The sequence below is a fragment of the Protomyctophum parallelum genome, assembly GCF_964188405.1.
Source record: "Protomyctophum parallelum genome assembly, chromosome: 21".
Classification (NCBI taxonomy): Eukaryota; Metazoa; Chordata; class Actinopteri; order Myctophiformes; family Myctophidae; genus Protomyctophum; species Protomyctophum parallelum.
In genome coordinates, this window is record NC_139713.1 from 35,881,547 (window position 1) to 35,906,779 (window position 25,233).

The window sequence follows — 25,233 nt, forward strand, 5'->3', positions numbered from 1 at the left end:
CTGCTGGAGTGTTGCTGACCATCCAGACTGGCCTTCATCTCTAACCCATTCTGACCTGAGATCAGATTCATACGAGGTTTTCCACTGGACACACACTGGTCTGATGAACCCATTCTGACCTGAGATCAGATTAAAAAAATGTCAGTCGTTCTTTGATTTTTCAAAAATGGCAGACCTACAAGCTCGTATCGCGCCACTCGGTGGCGCGATATGAGCTTGTAGATCTGCTATTTTTCAATAGATAAAGCATAACATGATGCTAACACCAAAATGGGTGTCTAACGCAGGGGTCTTCAACAGGGGGTCCGGGACCCTACTACAGGGGGTCCTCCAAACCATAGTGTGATACGATTCTGAGGGGAACATTAGCATAGACATTTATATACACCAAATAGTTAAACAATAGTTTAACTACTAATAGTTACAACATTGATAATAATGCTGTCAAACAATCTATGAAGAAGTTTAATCTACAGCACAATTGTATACAATATGCAATGGGGGACTAACATGGTTAAAGTTGAGTTTGAATTTGAGCAAATTGAGTTTGAAGTTACAATTGGTGTATATGAATATGATGGGAGCATATCTGATCAAGTTTAAAGCTCATTGAATTTGAATTAGTAATTATTGTGCAAAAGTTTGTCTTCATAATTTATTTACAAACTTGTTACCACTTTGGGTCACTGTGAACTGTAGCCTATATCAATAAAAGCATTAAAAATTATAGTAGTTTTATGTCATTCATTGTACTTGTTTGCTGCAGTTGTATAGCACTTGTAGCACTCTCTCTCTCTCTCTCTCCCCCCCCCCCCGGCCCTGAACCCATTGTTTGCACAAAACTAGTTAATCTTCCTTATGGTCAAACCTGTCCACATACAACGAGAATATCCTTCGGTGTCAAACCCAGCTTTGAAGTACGACCAAGCGTCAAGGCTTTTCCATGCCTCCAGGTTTACCCGGAATACGACCTTTCCTGAGATGGACATGAGATGGGTGGTCTCGGTGCTAGTTGTGGTGGGTTTGGTAATGGTGGAAACAGCACAGGCTTTGAATGTGTCTAAGATATGTTTACAGGACACCAGTGCCTTCCTCTGGGAGGTCAACCAGACCAGGCCAAGGAAGTATGCTGCTCTGAGTAAGTATACTTATTTTCCGAGGTTGGTGCTGGGCTCTCCTATTGAATGGTTAATTGGTTTTGTTTATGCACATATTTTTAAGTGTAAAACAGGTGCATGGTTGCATGGAGTGTCAAACTGTAGTTGACAAGAAAACAATCCACTTGCGTTCATGGGGAGTGTCCAAAATAAGTTGTAGTTCTTGGATTTTAGGAAAAGATAATATAGGATATAGGATAGAATATATAAGATCATATTGTTCACGTGATTGTAGCATCGCCGAATCACCAATCATTTGTTTCACAGTAGTAATTGAATTGTTTAACAACAAAGACGCAATAAGGAATAGCCTAACAACAATATAGCAATAAAATAATAATATGCGTACGTGCATGCATGAGTGTGTGTGTGTGTGTGTGTGTGTGTGTGTGCATGTGTGCGTGCGTGCGTGACTGCGTGCGTGACTGCCTGTGTGCTTCTATCCTCAGTGTACGATGCCTTTGGGAAGATGGGTAGTGACGTGGAGGGGGGTAATGTCAACAGGCCTGGCTCCCTGCAGGAATGTCTATCGGTCCGAGGCCCCGCCTTCTCTGGACAGTACTGTAAGGTGTTCCTCAAGCAGGTGAACATAAGATATGTTACTATAGGGTGTTACTAAGGTTGTCCCGATCCGATCATGTGATCGGAAATCCGGGGCCGATCACATCATTTTCAAATGATCAGAATCGGGTCAGGATCAAAAAGACGTGATCCCTATAGTATCAATATTATATCCATATCATGATATTAGACGGGATATTGTCTATGATTTGGGATATTGTAGGCTACTATTGTGGTATGGCAAAAGTGTTCTATAAAAATCCCTACAGCTTACTAGGGGTGTAACGATTTTAACAGCTTCATTTCAATGAACAATGGAATATATTGCTGTTTGCATATTGATACAGCTGAATCTATGAAATGAAAATCCATGCAGCGATACAGTTACTGTATGGATACACCCCTACAACTTATGCCTGGTAACATTCAACTTGATGTCTACACTAGTTGTGTGTGCATGGCAGTGGACAGTGGTTCACAAACATTTTAATTTCAAGGACCCCCAGTTTGGTTGGCCACGGTCCAAACCCCCATAACTCTCAGAGAGTGTACAATTAGGTTCAACGATCCATTTGGTTCCTAAAGTTCCAATACATTTTCGAGCGACTGTGGCTCAAGAGGTAGAGCAGGTCGTCCAATGATCCATGGGTCGGCGGTTCGAATCCCGGCTCCTCCTGTCTACATGTCGAAGTGTCCTTGGGCAAGACACTGAATTCCCCAAATTGCTCCCGATGTGCTGGTTGGTACCTTGCATGGCTTCCGCCGCAATCGGTGTGTGAATGTGTGTGTGAATGGGTGAATGTAATGCACAATCTATGTAAAGCGCCTTGGATAAAGGCACTATATAAATGCACCATTTACCATTTTGGGGGACTCCCTGGAAAACCACTTTGAGAACCACTGTTACACTGTCTCTGTGTTTAATAAACAGATGATGATGGCATCATGGCATAATTCTGATAATATTTTAAAATGCTTTTAGGATGTGGTCCAGTATTTTGTGGGCATTTGTGTCCCCGACTCCTGTACAGAAGAGGAGGTTCAGACACTGGTGGTTTATGGTGAGTGGCTTTGATTTGTATATCTTTTTACACTGGCTGTGTGCCCAAAACCACCCAATTAGACATACAGTACAGTACAGTACAGCTTTCTTCTTGATATGCAACCTTGTTTTTATTTTATTTTATTAGAGACATTCCAGCAGGGTGAGGTGACACTCATTCCACCTCTACCCTCCATCCTGCTGCCTAACTCCACTCAAGGGATCTTTATGACTCAGTGTTTGTCCAAACCTGCAGCACCAGACCTCTCTGCTGTCACCTGCCTGTGAGCATATATGGTTCCTATACTTTACATCCTCTGCTATTAGCTTGAGGTCATTTACACACCGGGTAACGACAAATAAACCATAGGGAATTGCTGTCAGTGATTGGGTGCAGTGGCGACATGACAAATAATTGAAAAGAAAAACATGCGTGTAACAGGCATGTATATGCGCCTGAAAGTGTTAAATGGTGTAACCACATGAAAATGAGAAATATTTAATATTTTGTCCACGTCCAAGTGAATGAAAGTGTAATATAAAATGAAAATAGCATTAGGCCTATATCTAGATGTTTTTGGCATGCATACATATTACTTAACGATGACAACCCTTGACAATGTTGATCTAGAGATCAAGTCAAATCCTACTGAAAATCTTTGAAAACAAAAATGAGGACCCTACCGATCCTTCAGGTTGGTGTGTTGTGTGACGGTGGGGATCCCGCTGGCAGCCACCCTCTTTCTGGCTGTGATCAGGTGGCAGAAGCACAGAGGGCTCAGTCCAGGGGTAGAGGCTGCTCTGAACGCCAACCCGAATCTGTATGGAACCATGGCGCCCAACGGTCCCAACAGCATCCCGAAGCTGAGTGAGAAACACAGTCCAGAAGAAGAAAGTGGTAAGGGTCAAGTTTGTGATGCTTGTGTGTGTGTGTGTGTGTGTGTGTGTGTGTGTGTGTGTGTGTGTGTGTGTGTGTGTGTGTGTGTTTCCTGAGCATGACGTTAAACAGCTCCGTTGTAACTACCACCGTTAATGTAGTGGGTGCAGATTTAAGATGCATTTGCAACCTCTGTGGACTGTTTGCTTCAACACGATTGCAAGCTTGTGTAGCATTGCACGGAAAGCGGGGATTGAACCCGGGCCTCCCACTCGCCAGACCAACGCGCAACGCTATAGTGTATACGCACATAATTTCCTTAGATAGATATTCCAGTTTACGTAGGATTCATGATGACTATTTTTTATGTTTTTGATGTATCACCATGTTTTTTTGTTCTTGCTTACTGGATTAAGAACGTCTGCTAAATGCCTAAATTGTAAATTGTTTCCCTCTATAGGTTGTGTGCACTGGTTTCTTCAGGTCTTCCCTCTCCAGAGGACCTGCCAGGGGGTGCTTCGCACCACCTCAAACAACCCAAGAGGGAGCTACTCCTCCCTGAATGGAATCCGCATCCTCAGCCTTTTCTGGATTATATCTGGACACACCTCAAAGTTCAGTGCATGGAACAACCTGGGTGAGACAAGAAGAATACTCAAAACTCAAGCCCATACACCACCACCTTCGTCAATGATTACATTCAATAGCTCTTTAATTTACCTGCGCAGTGTGTTTCACTCATACATACTGCCATGGTCTTTATTGCAGATAACTGGAAGGTATGGATGGAGACAGTGAAGAGTAACCCCATGTATGTGGTTGCGACCAGCGGGCCAATATTTCTGGCTGTCGACACCTATCTTCTCCTGGGGTGAGACTGAACTGTTTGCACTTGGCTTATTACTGTGACATTGTCCCTATTAATTAATTAATTATAGACGAAACCTTTTTTCAACATTTCCATAGCCTCGGAAGACCACCGGCGCATTGTTTCAAAGGAGAAAACGCCTTGCACAGGCATTTCGTTTTGTTTCATAAACAATATGCATTGTTCCACATTGTGTGAGCTTTTTTGTTTGTTTGTTTTGCTACTGATATTCATCGTGCAACAAATTATATGGGGCTTAAGTGTTTAAGCTCTTCTCACACCCCAATGGACAGTAAGCGAAAAATGGCTGCCGTGTGTATATAGTACAGAAAATCAGTTTCTTCACAATGTCTTGTTTTCCTGTGTGTTGCAGGGGTCTGCTCAGTGCCAAGTCTTTACTCAGCTCCATACACAAATCTGAAGACAAACTAAACCTTAGACTGGTGGCCAACTATCTCTTTAAGAGGTTTAAAAGGTGCAATGATCTTTTGAGTCATAATATACACTGTACACAGTATGTATGTTACAGTAGATACTGTAGGTAGATGTGTATCATCTGCCAATCGTGTCTCATATGCCAATTGCAGTATGCACCCTGAAACTTCTGAAAGCTCTTCTGTCTGTCCGTCCTTCTGTCTTTATCCCATCTTAATCCCATCATCATATGTATCATCATCATCCTCCCATGGCAGGATCCAGCCCCTGCACCTGTTCATTGTGTGTCTAGTCATCGGTTTCTTCTCAGTCATCCAGAGAGGAGCCTTCTGGTTCACGGCTGAAGATGAGGTGAGGAACTGTAAGAAATACTGGTGGTCCAACCTACTGCTGATCAACAACCTCTTCACCACCACTGATATTGTGAGTACAAAGTACAACCACGAATCAATTCAATGGGCTATATGCGCACACACACACACACACACACACACACACACACACACACACACACACACACACACACACACACACACACACACACACACCCCCCCCCCCCCCATTTTGGAAAGAACTTTGGGCCACTTCCCTGCTTCCTTCAGGTGTTACCAATGATACTAATGATGATCTGTTCCGTTCTAGTCAAACAGAGTCAGGGTGCTGCTATGTTGGCTCACTGGGGACATTCTGCTACACCAGTGGGTCTCAAAGTGTCCTTGAGTGGGTTCCAAATGGCCCCGTACGGGTGTGTAACTCTGGGAGTGTACAAATAATGGAACCAAATTGACCCGTAAGGATCCATTTTGTTCCATTTGTAAAGTTATGGGGATCCTTGAAATTAAAAAGTTTAACCACTGCACACTAAATGGAACAGAGCCTAACTTAATTAGTATCATCGGTAACACCTGTGAAGGAAGTAGGGAAGCTGCCCGGAAGAAGGTGGGGTTCAGAGATGCCCAGGGGCCTTCGAGGGGCGCCATGGAGGGCGCCCCTGCTAAATTATTGAGAGCTATGAACCTAAATGAATACTTAGGAGTCTGTAACACCGAGGATGCAGATGTTACAGTGCCATAGGCTATAATACCACATACAGTAGGGGTCCGTGGCCTAATGCATATCAAACTGCCAGTGGATTCTAACCAATAATCGTTGTTTAAAATGTGTTCCTCCCTGTCTATCGTCTGCTTTCTCCGCAGTGTGCAGACTGGACATGGTACCTGTCTGTGGACTTTCAGTTCTATGCCACCACACCTCTACTGATCTACCTGTACCGACTGTAAGCCAACAGTACGACACATCAGCCATTTGCATGCACTGAATCGACTGATCTACAAGCCCACACTGTGTCACGTTGTGACTCGTGAGCTTGCAGTCAGATCACTTTTTTTTTTTTTTTTATATAAATTAAGCAATGCAGACAGTAGGCTATGTGTTGTATTTCACCTCAACCAGGGGAGAAATCACATATCGTTGCTGTCAGGAGGAAACCTCCTAACTTCAGAAAATATTGAACAAATGGAAAGTAGTAAAAAACACTTTGGACAAAACCTCTTAACTCCATTGGACCATAAAACTGTCTGCTAAAGCAACTAACTCCACCACCTCTCCCCCTCTCATGCAAGTAATTTGGCAATATATAAAGTTACAAAATGATGAGGCGGTATTGCGTTGTTTAACTTGTTTTCAAAATATACGGTTTTCTTAATTTCCTGAAAAATGAACATTTTGGAGTTAGGTGGTTTCTTGCAGACAGCAGAGATATTATGTACTGTACTGTACTGTACTGTACTGTACTGTACTGTACTGTACGTTTGGAATGCCTCTGATGTCTCTTCCCTATACGGTCCTCTCCATCAGTAATAAACGTATACTGGCTGCAGTGGCAGCTGCTCTTTTGTTGATGTCAAGTTTGACCAGTGCTGTTATAACGGCTCTACTTCACCTTCCTGTCCACCAGCCAACCACACTGTAAGTAAAACACCACACAACCACAACACAGCAGTTGACATTATGTAGTTTTGGTGAGTGGCATCATGTCACACAAACAATAGGCTATTTGTTTGTTGAGTCAAAGGCTATAGACAACATTCGGCCACTAGATGTCGATCTTATGCAACACCTCTGTTGCATAAGGTTCACTGTTTTTGATTTATTTATTTATTAACAGTTTGCAGAATTAGGCCTACAGTACATTTCAAGTACAACTCAATACAAAAACTGTTTACAGTGAGTGGACGACACCATAAAGCATTACACTTGTTTACAATAGGGCCCACCATTTTCAATTCATCAAAAAATTTAGAGACGTAGAATATACACAACTATATAGTCAAAAAGAAATCATCATAGGAGGTAAAAAAGGAAAAGAAATATACAGTGAGGGGAAAACAGGGGTGGGTGGGGGATTCAGATTTTACGGGGGCCAGTTTCGAATTGCAGCCGTCCGTAGGTGCCCTTTGAGAGCAGTTTTGAAGGAGTCAAGGGATTTGCATGTCTTAATGACTGTTGGTAGGGCGTTCCACATTTTGGTGGCATAGGAGCGAAATGAATTTAATCCCTTGTTTGTGCCGAATCTGGGTTGCACATGGTTTGTTGAACTCCCTCTGGTGTTGTGGGTGTGGACTTCGTTGACATTAAGGAAGTATTTAGACAGGTACATGGGTATCTTGGTGGTGTTGTAGCGAATCTTGTGGACCAGACCCATTGCAAGGTGCTGTACTCTGTCGTCAACCCTAAGCCATTCCAGCCTGTCAAAGTGGGCAGGGGTGAGGTGGGTTCGGGGAGTGAGGCCAATAGCCTGACCAGTTTGTTTTGGGAAGTCTCTGTTGTTATTACAGCAACACATATGAATTCAATTAACATAAAACAGCAAATCATTTAGCATTCTCTGCATCCCTATTATGTGTGTGTATTGTTAATTTTCATAAAAAGCATATCCACATGACCTTTAATTAGCAGCCATTTATTTTAATTATTTTAAATCCTATAAAACATTTAACAGATGTTATGTATTTGGTTCCAGTGCTATCTCCAGTGAAAGATATCTCCAGTATTACTACCCTAAGCCTTACACTAGATATGGCCCATATCTCATAGGGATCCTGGCAGGAATATACATGACCACAAAAAAAGATTCGTCGCTAATAAAACACAAGGTATGAATTCCAAATATTGCTATTCACGCAAATTAATCTGTTGGTGTACAACAGCATATCTGTATACACAGCTCATTCTTTTGTTCAAATGAAATGACATTTCTTGCATGATGTGGCCCTACAAGTGCATCATTACATCTTAGGGTTCTTAATCTATTGTGCAGCTGAACCCACCTGAACTTCCATGCGCAGCCAAAAGAAGCTGTCTGCCGGGGTCACTTCAGGGTTTTTAGACAGCTGGTGGATGGAAATGAAGCTCCACCCAAGCGGCAGATTGCCGCGGGGGCAAGCTTTTCCTGGAATCTGGCCGACGTAGCAATCTGCCGCATGGGTGGAGCTTCATTTCCATCCACCAGCTTTCTAAAAACCCGGAAGAGACCACGGCAGATAGCTCCTTTTGTCCGCGCAAGGAATCCTAGGTCTGCTTACACCCAGTGGTGGAAAAAGTACTTAAATGTTTTACGTAAAAGTATCAATACTGCCATGTAAAACTATACTCCATTACAAGTAAAAGTCCGGAATTCAAAAAGTACAAAAGTATTGGTATCAAAATGTACTTAAAGTACCAAAAGTAGTTAGATTAATTATTTTGATTGACGTTTGCCTTATGTCTCTCCTTATGGTACATTTTGTACATTTGGTTTAATTTTACACTCTCAAGAGTTAGAATTATTATTTTGTTTGTCGTTTGCCTGTTATCTCTCCTAATGGTACCAACATCAACACAGCATGGAATTGCGGATGAAATCTGATCCAACGATAACAAAAAATATTCTTTCGTCTTGGGTCTGAGAGGCTAAATGTCGTGGTCCGTGCAGGCTCAAAGGGTTGAATATGAAATATGAAAAGGGTTGAAAACAACAACTGATCTACATTATTGATCCCAGTGGCAGGCAGCGCTGGGTTGGTTTTCCTGTCTGTTAGGTATGGCAGTGTTAATAGGACTGTCCTATGTTCTGCGGGACGTCCCACCTGGGCCATCTGTCCCTCATGCCCTGTACCAGGGCCTGCACAGACCCCTCTGGGCCCTGGGAGTCGCCTGGATCATTGTGGCTTGCGAGGAAGGTTATGGAGGTAAGGCTACACCTGTGATGATGATACACTGCATGCACGCACGCACATGTCGCACGTGTAGCGCCCGCGATTCGAACTCGGGTCTCCTGCGTGAAAGTCCAACATCTTAACCATTAGTGACTAGACCAAAGGGATATCCCTATGGGCCGAGGGAGATATTATATTAGACTTTTGAGGCCATCAGGCAGAGGCCACACACACACACACTTCCAAGCACACTAAATGGTCTCTGAAACAGAATATCTCCCATGGGATTAATAAAGTTTTCCTCTCTCTCTCTCTCTCTCTAGGCTTCATCAACAGCCTGCTGTCTTTAGATCTCTGGGTTCCTCTTTCCAACATTAGTTTTGCTTGCTATATGATCCATCCTGTTCTCATACAATACTACAATAGCAAACAGGAGACTCTCATCCACTACACTGACCTCAACTTTGTGAGTATTTTCATACAGTCCTGGCGTAAGGAGAAGTAGCAATACCACAATATAAAGTTACGTTATATATTCTGTTAGTAAAAGTATTCCTGCAGTATTCAAGGTTTTACATGAGTAACAGTACAAAAATACTGGCATCAACATACATAGTACCAAAGTCAAAGTAAAATTTAAATAAAATAGATAATCTGCAAACTCAAAGTGCAACAGGTTGTGATCTTGTAGATCGGCAATCTTCAAATATCTGACATTTAAAATGGAGCTTAAAGGTAGAGTAAGTGATATTTATTGGTTCTATATTTGGATAGTAATAATTGCCTACACTCTTTTGTTCAGTAGTAACAGTGTCTCGTCAACTTGTCTCTACAGCTCTTTAATAAACAGAAAATACCTTTTCAGGTGGGTTGCCAAGAAAGTACCAATATTTCAGCTTGAATTGCATAGTATACCCGACCTGAAAATGCATTTTCTGGTTGGGAAAAAGAACTAGAGAGACGAGGAGAGTCCTGTTACTGAACAAACAGTCTATAACAGTGAGACCTATTTATTTTAATAAAAGAAAATCACGTATTACACCTGTAAGTGGTTGAGTACTTGAGTACTGTACTTCCATCACTGATTTTCATACAGTGAATACCTTCATACTGCAGCCTTTTTTGCAATGTTTTTGGTACTTCACATGTTACAGTAGCAGCATAATAAGACCCTTTCTTGCATCTTACATTTGTGAAATACCTCAGCAATTACCCCTTTAGTATTATCTCAGGCTTTCCCATATGACGTATACTGTAATCTCTTTATTTCCAGATGTACCTGTTCTTAGGCCACCTGGTGCTGACACTACTGATAGGATATGTTCTGACGGTTTTGGTGGAGAAACCCTACCTTTTCCCAGGGCTGGACTGGGACAAAAATTCAGCCCGGTCATTTTTGCGCAAATTTGGCCCAGAACGGTCCACCACAACCAGCGGGCAGATAGCAGAAACTCTACCGCCCACTCCGTCGAGGCCAGGCACGTGCAGAGTGCCCTTTCCCTAAAAAAAAAAAACTATATCACATATGGGCATTGGGGGGGGGGGGGGGGGGCAACAAGGGCTTATGTGGGGGCTTACGTGGGGGGCCAATAAGGGCTTATGTGGGGGCCAATAAATGCCACTGGCCCATCAAGACAACATTTGACAAGTAATGATAATTCCACTATTATAATTAATTATACTTTTAATGTGCTGGCTGCCATCAGTCAGTTTGTTTCAGACTAATGAGAAAGTATTGCTTATTTTACTGTCCAATGACATGAAATGACACAAGGGACGGACCCCACAAAAAGACCACTCCCAAAAATCGGCGTGTGCTACAAACGCCCATGGACACATGTGCCCTTTTCTGGGGTTTGAGCCCCTGCCCCCTCAGTGCTCTCTGCACGGCCCTGGTCGAGGCACATGTGACCTGGGCCGAATCAGTCACACAGTATACTTATATTATCGTTATTACTTTGTAAGGCATACAACCATTCATTAATTGAGTTACACTGTTTAATGTGCGAAAGGTATCAATTTTGTAAAACCAAATAAAGTGTATAACCCTGGGACTACGCCATCCATTGTTTAACTGGAGAGCAACTAAAACTCTGTCATTCTTATTCTTAACTTCGGTTGGTTCAAGGACACACACAGGTTCAACTTTTACCAGGTAAGAGAGCAATAACCATAAATGGGAGGGGAGAGACTGACGCCAAACCATGGAAAAGCAGCCACAAAGAAAATGTCAAAAATGTTTAAAAAAAACAGATGTTTTGAATAGCCAAGAAATAAATGTTATGTTTGTTTAGGCCTACCGATTGTTTAAGCCTACCGATTGATTGATTGATTGATTGAAATATTTATTAACAGTTTGTAGAATTTACAGTACATTTTAAGCACAAACTCAATACAAAGACTGTCAACTGTGAGTGGACGACCCAATTAAGCATTACACTTGTTTACAACAGGGTCCACATTGTTCAATTCATCAAAACATTTAAAGACATACAACCATTTAGAGACATACAAATAGACATTTCTATGTAGCTAAAGAACAGAACAGGAATTCATCATATGGGAAGCAAAAAAGCCTGACCAGTTTGTTTTGTCTTAAGAGTGGTCCAGGGGGTCCCCAGCTAAATGATAATTTGGAACCAAATGGACCCTTATGGGTCTGTAACAAATTAACATTGCTTTTACAATATACATTGGGGTCTCAGAGATAGAAATGCCATTAAATAGGGATCCATAGCCTGTTGCATATCAAACTGGGGGTCCTTGAAATGAAAATGGTTGAAAATCACTACTGTAAAAATCTTCTGTTATGAGGGTCTTTGGCATATATTTTCAAATGGGGGTGCAGACTAAGATTGACAGTGGCTGTGGTTTAAGATGGATATATATATATATATATACACAGTAATTTCATCAAAAATAAGACGGCTTGTCGGCTTCATACATTTCAGAATAAAAGAAACAACATGACAAAATGTAAAAAGAAACTTAAAAAATAAAGAATGAAAGAAAAAACAGCAAACTATAAATAATCTAATTTTAGTTTAGGATTAAGATCATCAAACAATAAAGAATGAATTATATATGCAAACAATAGGCTTTTGCTAATATAACCGTGACATTACATATACATACAGTAGCCTACATGCAGCAGCATATTTTTGCAAAAATACAAAATGAAAATGTGCAGGAGATTTGACCCAAAAAATGTTGGATGGGATATAAAAAATACACCATTTATCAAATGTAGCTGTTTACATAAATATCTAATAATATTACATAGATATGTTGAAATGTAGGCCTATTGTTATAAGAGTTGAAAAGATAAATAAACTAGATAAAGTGCCAATCGGCACAGGTCTCCACCAGGATTCTTCCTCAGCCTAGTGGGAATATGCGTGCACAGTTTCATCGCAATCGGACGCTGCGTTGAGGAGTTGTGGCCATTTGCTACTCCTGAAAACTGTAGGAGCCAATCGTGGCCAATCAGGATGGAATATGAGAAATCAAACAAAGCTGTCTTGATCACATGACTATGGAGATCATGTGAAGCGATTTGCGTGAAATGTGGATAAAATCTGAAGGAGTAATAATAGAAAATGTGTTTTACATAATGTGGGCCTCCTGGTGGCGCTATAAAGAGCAGATGTGAAACATTCCAGACAAAGGGTTTTCCTTGGCCTCTAGGGAGTTGGCATACAAAGTTATCCACAGATCTGTGCAGTTAGAGGTAAAAACACTTTTGGGCCAGTTATAGCGCCACCTTGAGGCTGAGTTGAAATTGTTCATGTGGCATTTCGTCCTCGGCCTAGTGGGAATGTGGGTGCACAATTTCACGGAAATCACGCGATGTGTTCATGATTTGCAGCATTTTGTTTGAAACTGAGCACTCCTGTGAACTTTGGAAGCCAATCTTAGCCAATCAGGATGGAGGTGGAGACCGGTTTCGTTGAATGGCTCTAGAGAGACTGTGTACCAATTTGCGTGATGTTTGGACAAAATCTGTAGGTGTACTGTGCAAAAACTTGTTTTGCACAAAGCGGCCTCCTGGTCGCGCTATAACAGGCCGTTCTGGAAAGTTTGGGGCAGAGGTTCATCGTTGCCATCCAGGGAGTGTGTGTGCAAAATGTGGCATCGACCGGGTTAACGGTGGCCGAGATTAGCTCCTCACGGACGGACGGACACACGGACGGACACACGGACGGACGGACACACGGACGGACGGAGTGCAAAACATACTCTCCCCCTAGGCCTTCGGCCTGGTGGAGACAATAAATAATAGGATATAGGCCTAAATATAAACTATAGGCTATAATATATAGGCAGCATAGTGGCCTATACATATACTATAGGCTACTATACTAAACTAGCCTATACTATACAAGTAAGACGCGGGAAGCGAACGCAGCTCGTGTGTGTGTGGTTGTGTGTGTGTGTGTGTGTGTGTGTGTGTGTGTGTGTGTGTGTGTGTGTGTGTGTGTGTGTGTGTGTGTGTGTGTGTGTGTGTGCTACAGCTGCGCCCTGTGTGTGTGTGTGTGTGTGTGTGTGTGTGTGTGTGTGTGTGTGTGTGTGTGTGTGTGTGTGTGTGTGTGTGTGTGTGTGTGTGTGTGTGTGTGTGTGCTACAGCTGCGCCCTCTGGTGGCAGGCGGGTGGTGTAACAGCGGGACAGACACACAGACACACAGACACACACACAGACATTCAGCCCTTGCTGTCATAGTAAGTGGCTCACTGCGTTCGCAACTATAGGTCCAGAGAGAGAATCAAGAGAGCGCTCAGAGCGCAACTGGGAGAAAAGAACAGAGTTTCAGAGATGATTCAAAATGCATATTCTGTAATGGTAATCACACATCCAAGAACTGTACTGAACTGACTGTTGAACTAAGAAGAGGCAGAAACAAGGCAGGTGTTTTGTTAGCCCTGGAACATGACTGCCATGATGATTATCATGACAGTCATGCAGAAACTTTGCCCTGTTTTTTGCGCTCGCTGCATTTACAAGATTCCCGTATATATAAACATTCAGATTTCAAATATAAAGTACTCACAAACACAAAGTGTCCCACGTTTGTTAGTTAGTAGCAGCGCCAGCGATTAGAATTGCTGCGTCCCGCGTTGTTTAATAAAAAGCATTTTTGTCCGAGCTCCCCGGCTACTTTTTTCAAACGGGGTTCGTTTGGGAAATCCACAGTTGCACACCGGGAGCGCACTCGCCTATTAGTCTGTATTGGCAGGGCGGTCAGCGTACCTATATCGAACACACCGAGTGCCACCCTCCTCCCGACCGATAGGGGCGCGTAGTTGAAAGCCAATGGCAAAATAACACCTCGGATAAAAATGCTTTTTATTAAACAACGCGGGATGCAGAAATTCTAATCGCTGGAGCTGCAACTAACTAACACCCGTGGGACAAATTGTGAGTACTTTATATTTTAAATCTGAATGTTTATATATACGGAAATCTTGTAAATGCAGCGAGCGCAAAAAACAGGGTGAAGTTGACTTTCGTATAATACAAGAGTCATGAACCATGGCTAGTGTTTTGTATGTCTGGTAGGCAGGCATGTCGCGCGTAATTGTAGAACGCAGGGCATTCACTGTGAAGAGTGCGGGCGCAGACACCACAAAACAGTTTGCAATCAAACAGCCAGTCAATATACAGAGCCAGTCAATATATGTCGTTGCCGGCCACGGCACGCTGACCACAGTGTTGCAGATGCAGTTAGTAGCGTAGCAAGCATCTCTGACAATAGTAGGCCTAGCCTACAGTATTACTGCAGACAGCATACCATTTGGATAGATGCACGGTGCACCAACGCAAAGCCAAGTAGCCATGGTGCGCCGGTGACGGATTAACCCCTCTCAAGGCCCTGGCGCTTCACCAAATCAAAAGGCCCCTACTGATTCAGCCAATTAATTAATTAATTAATTAATTAAACATGCATGCGTTTAGCGCATATCCACTACTGCCTGCGCTGCCCGCTGACACAAGACACAGCAGCCAGCAGGCACTGCGCACAGCATTTCCAACTTCAGTCTCTGCTAAAATATCTGCAATTTCCCCGAAAAATAATTAGCCTATATCAGTATATCTACAAGCTCCATTAGCAGGCAGGTTTTGTCTAAATTGTCTTTGTCAAAATGGTCAACAGTGCTGTTGACCATGTTGTTACATGGTCCATATAAGATGTCAGTGTGCACCAACCATACCAACAGACAATGCCAATATGCTATATTAATATTAGAACGTTTTAAAGACAGATTAATTATTGACGACAATGCAACCTGTGGGTCCAACGTCACTGAAAACTTTCATAATAGCAATTAAATTAATTTACTCACGAGTGCTGAAATCGTGAAATGGAGGATGTAAGAACACACTTTTGTTGTATTAGAGCAGGGTAAATATGAAGTTTTGCTCCAAGGTCTTGTTTATATTCCTCTTTACATAGGCTGTATGTTATTGTCGCAACTTGGTCCGTCTGAGTGAGGGGGCCTTCCTGAGCAAGGGGGCTTCTGACGGCGTCGCTTACTCGCGCTTCCCCTCTGTCGGAGGAGGAAGCGACGCGCAGCCGTGGGGAACCCCCCCAAACCGACTGCCCCCCCCCCCCTCCTCCAGGAAAACTGCTACAGAAACTCTCTGAAGACCAAAAACACTAGCGGGGGTTCCTATGTTGCGTTATATTTTTCGAAAGAAGCAACAGCTGTACCTATAGTCTCGTACCAGGCCCTGCAACCTTCGGGCCCTGGCGCTTAAGCTCCACCTAGTGCCATTGTTAATCCGGCTCTTTGGTGCCTAGCCCTATTAGATGGGGGTAGCACCCGCAGTTTCATTAAAGAGGATATTTCCAGAGCACTTAACCTGCCAGTTATAGGTAAAGAAACGTTGAAAATGTATACTGTATGTGTTTGGTTCCAAAACACCCCAGAGAATTACCTGCAGGACGTCACGTTCAAATCCAGTTGACTGTGTGTTGGCGTCTATATCTCGCGTCAAAACAATTTAACATTATGTGTATATGAATAGGCTAGTTGTATTATTATCAATAATTTGAATCTTTAAACTGAGATAGTTTATTTTTTATTTTATTTCCATTTTATTTTTAACTGTTACAAGTTGAACAACCTAGTACAAGTTGTACAACCTGTCAACCTTGATTCCAATGCCAATGTATTAATACCTGTAGCTATAGACATTTTATTTAAAGACATTTTTGAATTTTTGACTAAAACTGGACTAAAACCTTTTACGTTTTCGTCGACTAAAATGACTAAAACCCTTAGGAGTTTCCGTCGACTAAAACTAGACTAAAACTATCAAGGATAGAAATTACTAAGAGTGACTAAGACTAATTAAGCATTTTGTCCAAATGACTAAGAGTGACTAAATCTAATAAGCATTTCGTCCAAAATACTAAGACTGACTAAATCTAAAAAATGCCTGCCAAAAACAACAATGATTGAAACAGCCCGTCGCTGGGATTGGGAGTCAAACCCAACACTGTCAGGCTGGATTACCAGCCTAGGTGCCCAGACGGCTACGCCAGCCACCAGCAGGCCTATGGGCTTTTAGTTACGAAAGCAATCGCCCATAAGCTGCCAGCTGCAAACAGGCCTCATTCCTACTAGCTGCAAAGCTAGCGGCTTTCTCGCACCTTGCCATTGGCCGCAATGATAACAAGTGTCTAATACAATAGCCTACAGTGCTGCCAACTTTTCAGAAGGCCTTGGGGCAATATTTTTGTGACCTGTTCAGGGTTTATATTTATTAATTTGTCAACAATATGGACAGGACAGGATGGATGCAAATAAGTGCAGCAACATTCACTGTCCTAGGCTGGTCCCCTGCACCAGGGGTTGATGAAATTCAAAACACAGTGGTGCTGGTGCAATGGTAAAATGCATTCTTTTGTGTTCAAGTTAAAAATGTGCTTTACTCTTGCTTCAGAATGTAACTCAGTCTTTTTCCCAAAGAAGGACCTGCAGTCCTTCTCTGGCACAGGTGATGTCAGAGGTTTTGGTTCACTTCTTGGAAAACAAATTGCATTAATTTACTATAATTATTGGACAAGTTCAGTTAGTTATTTTTACGCATTTTATACATTTGAAAACATGTGTACTTTCTACTTTTGGTATTTTAACTACATTTTGATACTACCAATACTTTTGTACTGTTACTCAAGTAAACTTTGCTTGAGTAACAGTATTCACTTGTAACAGAGTATTCATATACTTTGCAGTAATGATACTTTTACTTAAGTAAGAAAGGTGAGTACTTTTTCCACCACTGGTGAAAGGTTAGAAACATGCACAAAATCTGAAAAAGCCTTGTCTTTGTGTTGTTGATGTGACTATAGAGGCTATGCTCGTGACATCATCATCATACCCGGAAGCTATGCGGGAACAACTACTTTCTGGCCTTGACAGCCCATACATCCAAAGAAAAGTCCTATCTGATTGCATTAAATGACATTAAACGACAGTAAAATCACTTTGCCACTCACTGTATGCATGCGCATACCCTCCATCTATAAAGATGACCTCCACATCGAGCTAAACACTAACCATGGAAAGAAGTGGTGGTGTGGTGCAAATGTGTGCTTGCAAATTCTTTGCTATTCAAATTAAGGATGAAAAGTCAAGGCTACTGATGATAAATAAAATACCTCAAAACAAATAAGCCCCAGGTGAATGTTTCAATTGTGGTTCATTTTGTAGCTACTCAATTCATTAGATAATTGGGATAACATAACATTTTATAACAAAGTTTACAGTGGTGTAATAGCCTTTGCTGTAAGAGAACACAAAGTCCAAGTGCGCAAAACTGCCTACAAAATGAATTCACACTTCCTGGCAGTGAATGGAGCATTGATCCAGGAAATAGCTCTGCCAGGATAAAAGCCAGCCTGGTGATGCGAGGTTACTGCCAGGATAGTGACTGACTCAGCTTGTGGTCTTCAAGTTCGCTGCCTTGAAGATGATACCTGCATGAGGTCCACAATTGGGCCAAAGCTAATTGCCCCATTGCAGGTTGTCAAAAGGAAATCAATGCCTAAGGAATGTCTAAATAGGACACGGTAATTCTATCTGTCCCTAGTAGGCTAATATTGTTCGCAATATACTGCATGTTCATTCAAGGGAATCCGACCTTGGAATCACACTCAATTTAAAACAAACTTAATTTGGCCTTTCTCTAGTCTAGACTTAACCGTATTTATATAAATATAATAATTCAACAGCCTTGTTTAGGCCAGTGGTTCTCAAAGTGGAACTATTATTTCAACTAGTAGGCCTATATTTACTATTATTTAACTGGCTAGACGTTAACCCAATGAGAGATTGTACTGTATGAAGTATTCATATCAGAGGTTTCACTCTCCAGTGGCCACAGTAGTAGAATAATGTACTAACTGGGTATCCCTGGCACTAATTCTTCGCAGTCTTGGCTTTAAAAAGTTTGAGAATTATATTGGTGTAGTAGGCTTCAATATGATGTCCCCAGTTGTCCAGTTTAAATTACAATTTACAATTTAGAAGATGCTCTTAATCCAGAGCGATTTACAGTAAGCAAGAACAAAACATCCCCCCCCCCTCTATCTGTACACACACACAGTCATACATCATGACAATGACACATGTTTTACGCGTGCACTGTGCAGCACCTCCTATAGTCGCGCTCAGGGAGAGGCAGTCTGGGGACGGCAGACTGAGACAGAATGTGCAACAACGTGGTGTAAATATAGCAGGTCTTGGTAAGACGACACTCGCACATGTGACTCCATAGGGACATCATCAACAACATCCAGGACCATGTAAGAAAAGTCCCTGACTATATTTTTGCTGTACTACATATCGCTTAACAACATTTTATTTTTTAAGGTTTAGGAGGCTATCAGAGACAGAGATCGCAGGCTTGTTAATGAGACAGCTGTTGCATAATTATTTGATTAACTCCATCTATGTACTATTAGACATTTGTAAACTAGGAAGATGTACTGTAATTTTGTGAGAAATAAATAAATTATACATTATAGGATTTGTGTTGGTGCTTGATACATCTTCTTACAGATTTGTTGTCCAATACTCCATCCACCAGCAACTTGCAGCTATATACTCTCCATTTGCGTCTTTTACTTCTGAGAAGATACCAAGAACATGAAAGTTAAGGTCTATTAAATTTAAAAGCCCTTATGATAGCTGTGTGTGTGTGTGTGTGTGTGTGTGTGTCACCTCTACAAATTACAAACTCTAGCCACTATATCCCTGTACAGCTCTATCAGTCTCATGCTTCAACACTATTTAAACTGACCTCGTTCTAGTCACAACACTATAAAGCACAGTGTGACTGACCAGCAATAACATGACACACTTTAGAGAGACAGACGTTCAGTCTGTGTGTGAGCCACCGGCTTACTTATCAGTGCAACCACTTTCTTCACAGATACAATTACAAGAACATGTGCACCACTACGGTCTGTTTCCTATTTCGCCTTGGTGTACACACATTCTCTCTCTCTCTCTCTCTCTCTCTCTCTCTCTCAAATTATCCATAGCAATAAGACTGTCCTTCACTGTGATTATGCAACATCTGTTTAGCAATACAACCCCTTTAACTTCTAAGTGCTCTACACTCTACTGTACATGCACAGCCTGAACACGCACAATCAAAACTCAATGCTGTCGCTAGACTGAAGTGTTTATTGGAGAGGGTAGATTGAGGAGGCCTGTGTGCGATGCAGAGTTGGAGGAGAGGGTGATTCCAGACCTCTGTCCACTTGACCTTTAGGCGCTGTGGCGATAAGGAGAGGAAAGGCACTGATAGGTGCTGATCACTGACCTTAGGGAAGGCATGGGAGGAACGGAAGAGGAGGAGGAGGAGGAGGAGAGTTATATAGCGGGCGTGCGGGCGGGGGGTGAAAAGCCAAACAACACCAGATGATTATGTTCCATTAGTGATGAAGGATCAAAATGTCACACTTGTGTAAAGTGAGGGCTGCAGCAAGGGCTGTATTTATTTTTTAAATATATTTTTTATCCCACGATTTTGTAACCCATTTTTCACCCCTGTGTCAATCATCTAATGTGATCCTGGGCTCTACACAGCCTCCACCAACCTAGTCCCCATATATGGGGGACAAGGGGAGAGCAACGGACTTGAACTCATGCTTCCGGGGGAGTTTCCCTGGTTGGACGTAGCGCGTGGAAGGAACACGTTATTCCAACCAGTTCTGGCTGGCCAGGGGGAGGCAGTTTAGTGACCAGGATTACTGCATGTTTTTTGTGAGGGTACCTACCCTATAGGGGACACGGGGAGAACATGCAAACTCCACACAGAAAGGCCCTTTCGCCAACCCCGCCTTCGGGTATGGGCACTGATGACACGGAGGAGGAAACACGCCGCCAGCACCCACAGCGTCCCGAGCGGGAATCGAACCCAGGACCTTCTAGCTGTGAGGCGACAGCACTAATAAACTGTGCCACCAAGGGCTGTATTTATATCATGTATTTATATCATAACCCGATGACATCTTACGTTGTCATATACTACAATAAATAAACATTAAAAGTCCATAGACTTGGCTGCCACATGACGTCCAGTAATTTCGGAAAGACATGCATTGGAATGGCTTGCGGCCCTCAAAAATCACACTTTTGGGGTGGGCGCCTGGAAATTCGATGTTGAAATTAAGCATAATTTGCACATGTGGCACAGTCACTTTTTCATTCATTGCAGATTCACTGCCACTACAGTATACGAGACATGAATGCATGTGTTATTGTATATAAAACTAAATCAGTCACAAGATGTATTGGCCACATGCTGTCTCACGTTGTCACATCAGTGACCTAAACAAACATTAAAAGTCCATAGACTTGGCTGCTATATGATGTAATTACAAAAGCCAGGCATTGGAGGGGCCAGCGCCCCTCAAAAAGTGGAACACACCCCTTGATTAGTAACACATCCAGGACTTTGGCATGCATTCCTCAATTTGTGGATGAGCCTGTACATTGTCAACGATTGTTACTTACTGTCTTACAGTAAGTTACTTAGTTTAGACCCACATCAAGTCGATTTATTCCAAGTCACGAGATTCTTGAAGAAACAAGAACTGATCTAATAATGGCTTGGCTTCCCGGTGGATCTCTGATGATCTCTGATGATTGATGATGTCATACTGATGGTGTCAACACGGAACTCCATGTTTGGGCAAGACTGATCGGCGGGAAAGTGTATCTGACATTATGAATTCACAAAAAAGTACAAATATTCACACACAAAAAGATAGTCACAAAATGTGAAGTATTACGCTGAGGATGTTACTTCCTGTTCCTTGGCAGTGGATACAAGACATTTGGCAGTTATCATGTAGTGGTTTGCAGACAGATACACAGACACTGTCGAAGTGGAAGTAGACAAGTCACCAACCTTGCGTGCGGAGCCGACATGTGCAAGGGGCACTTTTCAGCGTTCGCTGAGCAAGGTGCTCAACGCAGACGTTGCTTTGCAGCCACCAAGACATCGTCGCCTAAATGTATCTGAACATTAGAAAACTGGTCACATCTCTCATGACAAATGACCACATGAGCGGACACTGTAGTTCTCTACTTGTGTCAGGGTCAATGGAGAGTGGAGACAAGTCTTCTCTACCAGAGGTGTTGTTCTGGTTGGGGTTCCTGGCATGCTGCAGCTTCAGTGTGGTCCTGGGCTGTGGCCCAAACTCGTTGCTGACCGGGGCCTTGAATCTGGGGAGCAGGATCAGTGCAGATGATTGCAGGACCATCCATTGGGTGCATTTGAATAGAGCTGTACCAGCGCGTGCCGCCAATGACTCATGTTGCTCCGAATGGTGCCATCGTTTCAAAGGACAAAATATGGCCTGACCGGATTGCTTGGGGACATCAGCTGTGAAGGACCGGCCCATTGCATCTGGTCGTGAAGATGTGGACTGTGTGTGTGCCACAATGGCATTCTTGCAACAGACAGATTTAGTGTTGCACTGGTTTTATGAGAGAGTTCTTCTCATGCTCGCAACTTATAAGCATTAGCCATGACAATCGTTTTATTAGGGCTGTCAGTGGAGGCAGCCTGTGCTGGTGGAAGACATTTCCTGGCTGGGAGACATATCCTGGGCGGTCTGTAGAAGAGTGGTAACAGTTTCATCACTCCAACAACTTATGTAATTTAGTTATGGGATGCAATATACTGTAGTGTTGGGCAGAAGTCACACTTATTTTCTGTCATGACATGTACAAGCATGGCAAAGGCTGTCTTTCGAAAGTAACTAGCAATTCTGCTCTCATCCACTGCTCTCTTTATTACTACCTCAAATGTCACAGATCAGAAAAAAAATCTTCCCACTCGTTATTCTATAACTGCCCATTGCTTTTCCCAAAGCAAACAGATCCTTCTGATGTAGATTAACTGCGCATCCTTTGCAGCCTGTCTGACCTAGTGTTGTTCAGTTGGTAGACAAGTTTTGTATTCTACTTACTGTATGATGCTGCTTAGTTCCTGGTTGGTATACCCGAGCATATTCCTGTGCTCTACGTTCTATCTTAACTGAATGAAGGGAACCTCGTCAAGGGTGGCGATCTCTTGTCTTTTCCTTCCGTTCCATTTCCTAGAACATTGCCATCGTAATCTTTATCTTTTTATGTGGGCTAACACAATGTTCTGTTGCTGTTAGTAGTCATGGCTGCCAGTTCCCATCTAATGTCATGTGGGAGTCCTGACTGTTCCAGACCATACTGAATAACTGCTAGCTTGCATAACGTCTTCAGACCGGGACTCAAGTCCAAAATGTACATGTCATCAGGTATGTACCCTCCGAAGAGGACGATACGATCTCCCACCATGCAACAGCACATTCTAAAAGAGGATGAACATGGTCCTTTCCCTTTGGGCTCAATCTTCTTCCAAGAGAAGGTCTCCGGATTGAATTTCCACAGATCATCTAAGGTCGTGTTTAGGCGATGGTTGTCGCCACCAAATATGTACAGCTCTCCATTATAGGCAAAAGCTGAATGACCCCTGCGTTTTTCGGGCAGAAGCTGTGTAGAAGTCACAGAGCGCAGCCAGCAGTCGGTCTCTGTGTCAAACGCATAGATGTTGTTGCTGTAGTTGAATTGGTCCCCTTGGCCCCCAAATACATACATCTTTTTCCCAATGATGGTGGCAGTGTGATATAATGAACCCGGTGCTGGAGTACCTGTGGTGTTAATTAAAGACCAGACCATTGTGGTGGTGTCCATCTTGTGGATGTCATTAGTGCATCCAGTCATCAGGTTGAATCCCCCAAAGATATACATGACCTTCACTACAACACAGGCTGAGTGGTTGTACCTCGTCTCTGGAACATTTCCAGAGATCGTGGGCTTGAACCATCTGTGGGTGTTGACATCAAACGCATAGAGCACATTGCAGAAATCCCTCGTGTACTTAAACCCTCCCCAGACATAGATGACATCAGCGATCAGCACAGCTGTGTGGCCCATGCGCATCGAGGGAACCGCAAGGGGATGTTCTCCTCTTCCAGTTGTCATTGGGGTCAACTTTATCCAGCGCAAGGACACTGTGTTGAAGATGTGAACCTCAATCTGATCCCTGTTCATGTAGGTCGCCACCAGTCCTAGCGAGCCTCCAAAGGAGTACACATTTAGCCCCACTGCCACAGCAGCATGGTTGGCTCTCTGTGGTCCTTTCAGGTACAGCGTCCAGCGCAGAGTTTCAAACACCAATACCATCTGGATTAAAATTGGAATGGCCTAATATACAGTAGCTCCGTAAAAGAATGTCACCCTACTCTGCCTGAAACACACTTATACTAGTACAGCGGCTCAAACATCACGCAAAGATCAGCCAATCCGTGAAGCTGATGCCTGTTTATCTACATAATAGGGCAAACTATAGCAAACCCAACAGATTCAGGGGACTGAATCTGGACCTGAATCTGTGGTTACTGTGTAGAAATCACACCCGTGTGAAATAAGGGGCGCTCTTGTCATTGTACAGTTTTCGCTTCAATGTCAATGGCGTTTAATGTTTTGATGTTTAATTTACGTCATATTTAGCGGAATTATCAGCTCTTATCATCATACATCATCATGAATCTACTGGCCAATCAGAATGCCTGTTGCCTGTGATTGGTTCACGATTTGCTCGTTTACATATGACGTACATTTTCCTTTCAATGTCAATGGCAAATCTTGAGACGTGTGGGGACAAAAGCTGTTTTTAGAAAAATAATTGTTGTTCATGCTGAATACTATCAGCATTATTATGGTGCGGCTTTCTAAGAGGCAATAGGTCTATAGATCAGTTTATCTGTCTATCCACGGCTACTGGACTGATCAGCATCAAATTTGACAAAATCCAACTTGAATTTGATATCATTCCTGTTTCGGATGTGGGGCGGCTTGCCAGAACCGGGCCGGCACCCTGGGCGCGTTCCTGTGGGTCTGGAAGTTTCGGAGACCCCCCACACAGAGTTGCACCACGTACTTCACACGGGTGTGATTTTCTTTCGATATAAACTACCAATTGGTATTATTGAAGAGATGACTGACCAAAGTAAAAATTCTGAATATAAAAAACAAACATCATCATATGGCCCTTTTTCATTCCATGCTATTCATTTTGGTATACCAGATCCCGTCATCAGCTAAATGCCTAAATTGTAATTGCAATAATAGATTTTCCACATCCTACAGGCCCCATAGAATATGTTCCTTGAGCTTAGCAAATGGAAATATGTGTGTGTCACCATATCAGACAAATTTCCACTCTGCAAAACCCAGAGGGGACCCAGCAAGGGTTCATTTTTACACTCTCAGGGTTAAATGAACATTGCATATTATACAGTGCACCTGCTGGCATGCCCACCTCACATTACAGCCCACACATTTCTCAGGAACTGGGCAGGGCTCCACTTAACTGGGTCACGCTTACTGCTGCTGGAGCTTGGGAAATGTTTCCCCACTTTTCCTAACCAGAACAAAGTGAATCTCAACCTTTTTCAATTTCAAAGACACCTATGCATTATTATCCATATCCATTGTATTTAGTTTACATTTCAGGGACACCAGTCTAAATT

General features: G+C 42.7%; 3 protein-coding genes across 3 annotated transcripts in view; 2 read left to right on the top strand and 1 right to left on the bottom strand.

Annotated features, from left to right (window-relative positions):
* znf532 (zinc finger protein 532) overlaps positions 1–25,233 on the top strand; it is a 136,028-nt gene that overhangs the window by 28,794 nt on the left and 82,001 nt on the right. The gene's annotated exons all lie outside the window — the stretch shown is intronic.
* On the top strand, positions 1,030–10,640 carry LOC310878970 (O-acyltransferase like protein-like; the record flags this gene model as incomplete). The annotated part of the gene is made up of 15 exons (XM_083793386.1): positions 1,030–1,138; positions 1,607–1,740; positions 2,701–2,779; positions 2,909–3,044; positions 3,456–3,658; positions 4,098–4,274; positions 4,406–4,508; positions 4,879–4,980; positions 5,198–5,363; positions 6,137–6,216; positions 6,798–6,908; positions 7,963–8,095; positions 8,983–9,169; positions 9,460–9,602; positions 10,410–10,640. The coding sequence occupies 15 exons, from the start codon at positions 1,030–1,032 to the stop codon at positions 10,638–10,640; spliced, it is 2,094 nt and encodes a 697-aa protein (XP_083649512.1).
* LOC310878971 (kelch domain-containing protein 3-like) lies at positions 22,802–23,884 on the bottom strand (the record flags this gene model as incomplete). Its single annotated transcript, XM_083793387.1, has 1 exon — positions 22,802–23,884. The coding sequence occupies one exon, from the start codon at positions 23,882–23,884 to the stop codon at positions 22,802–22,804; it is 1,083 nt and encodes a 360-aa protein (XP_083649513.1).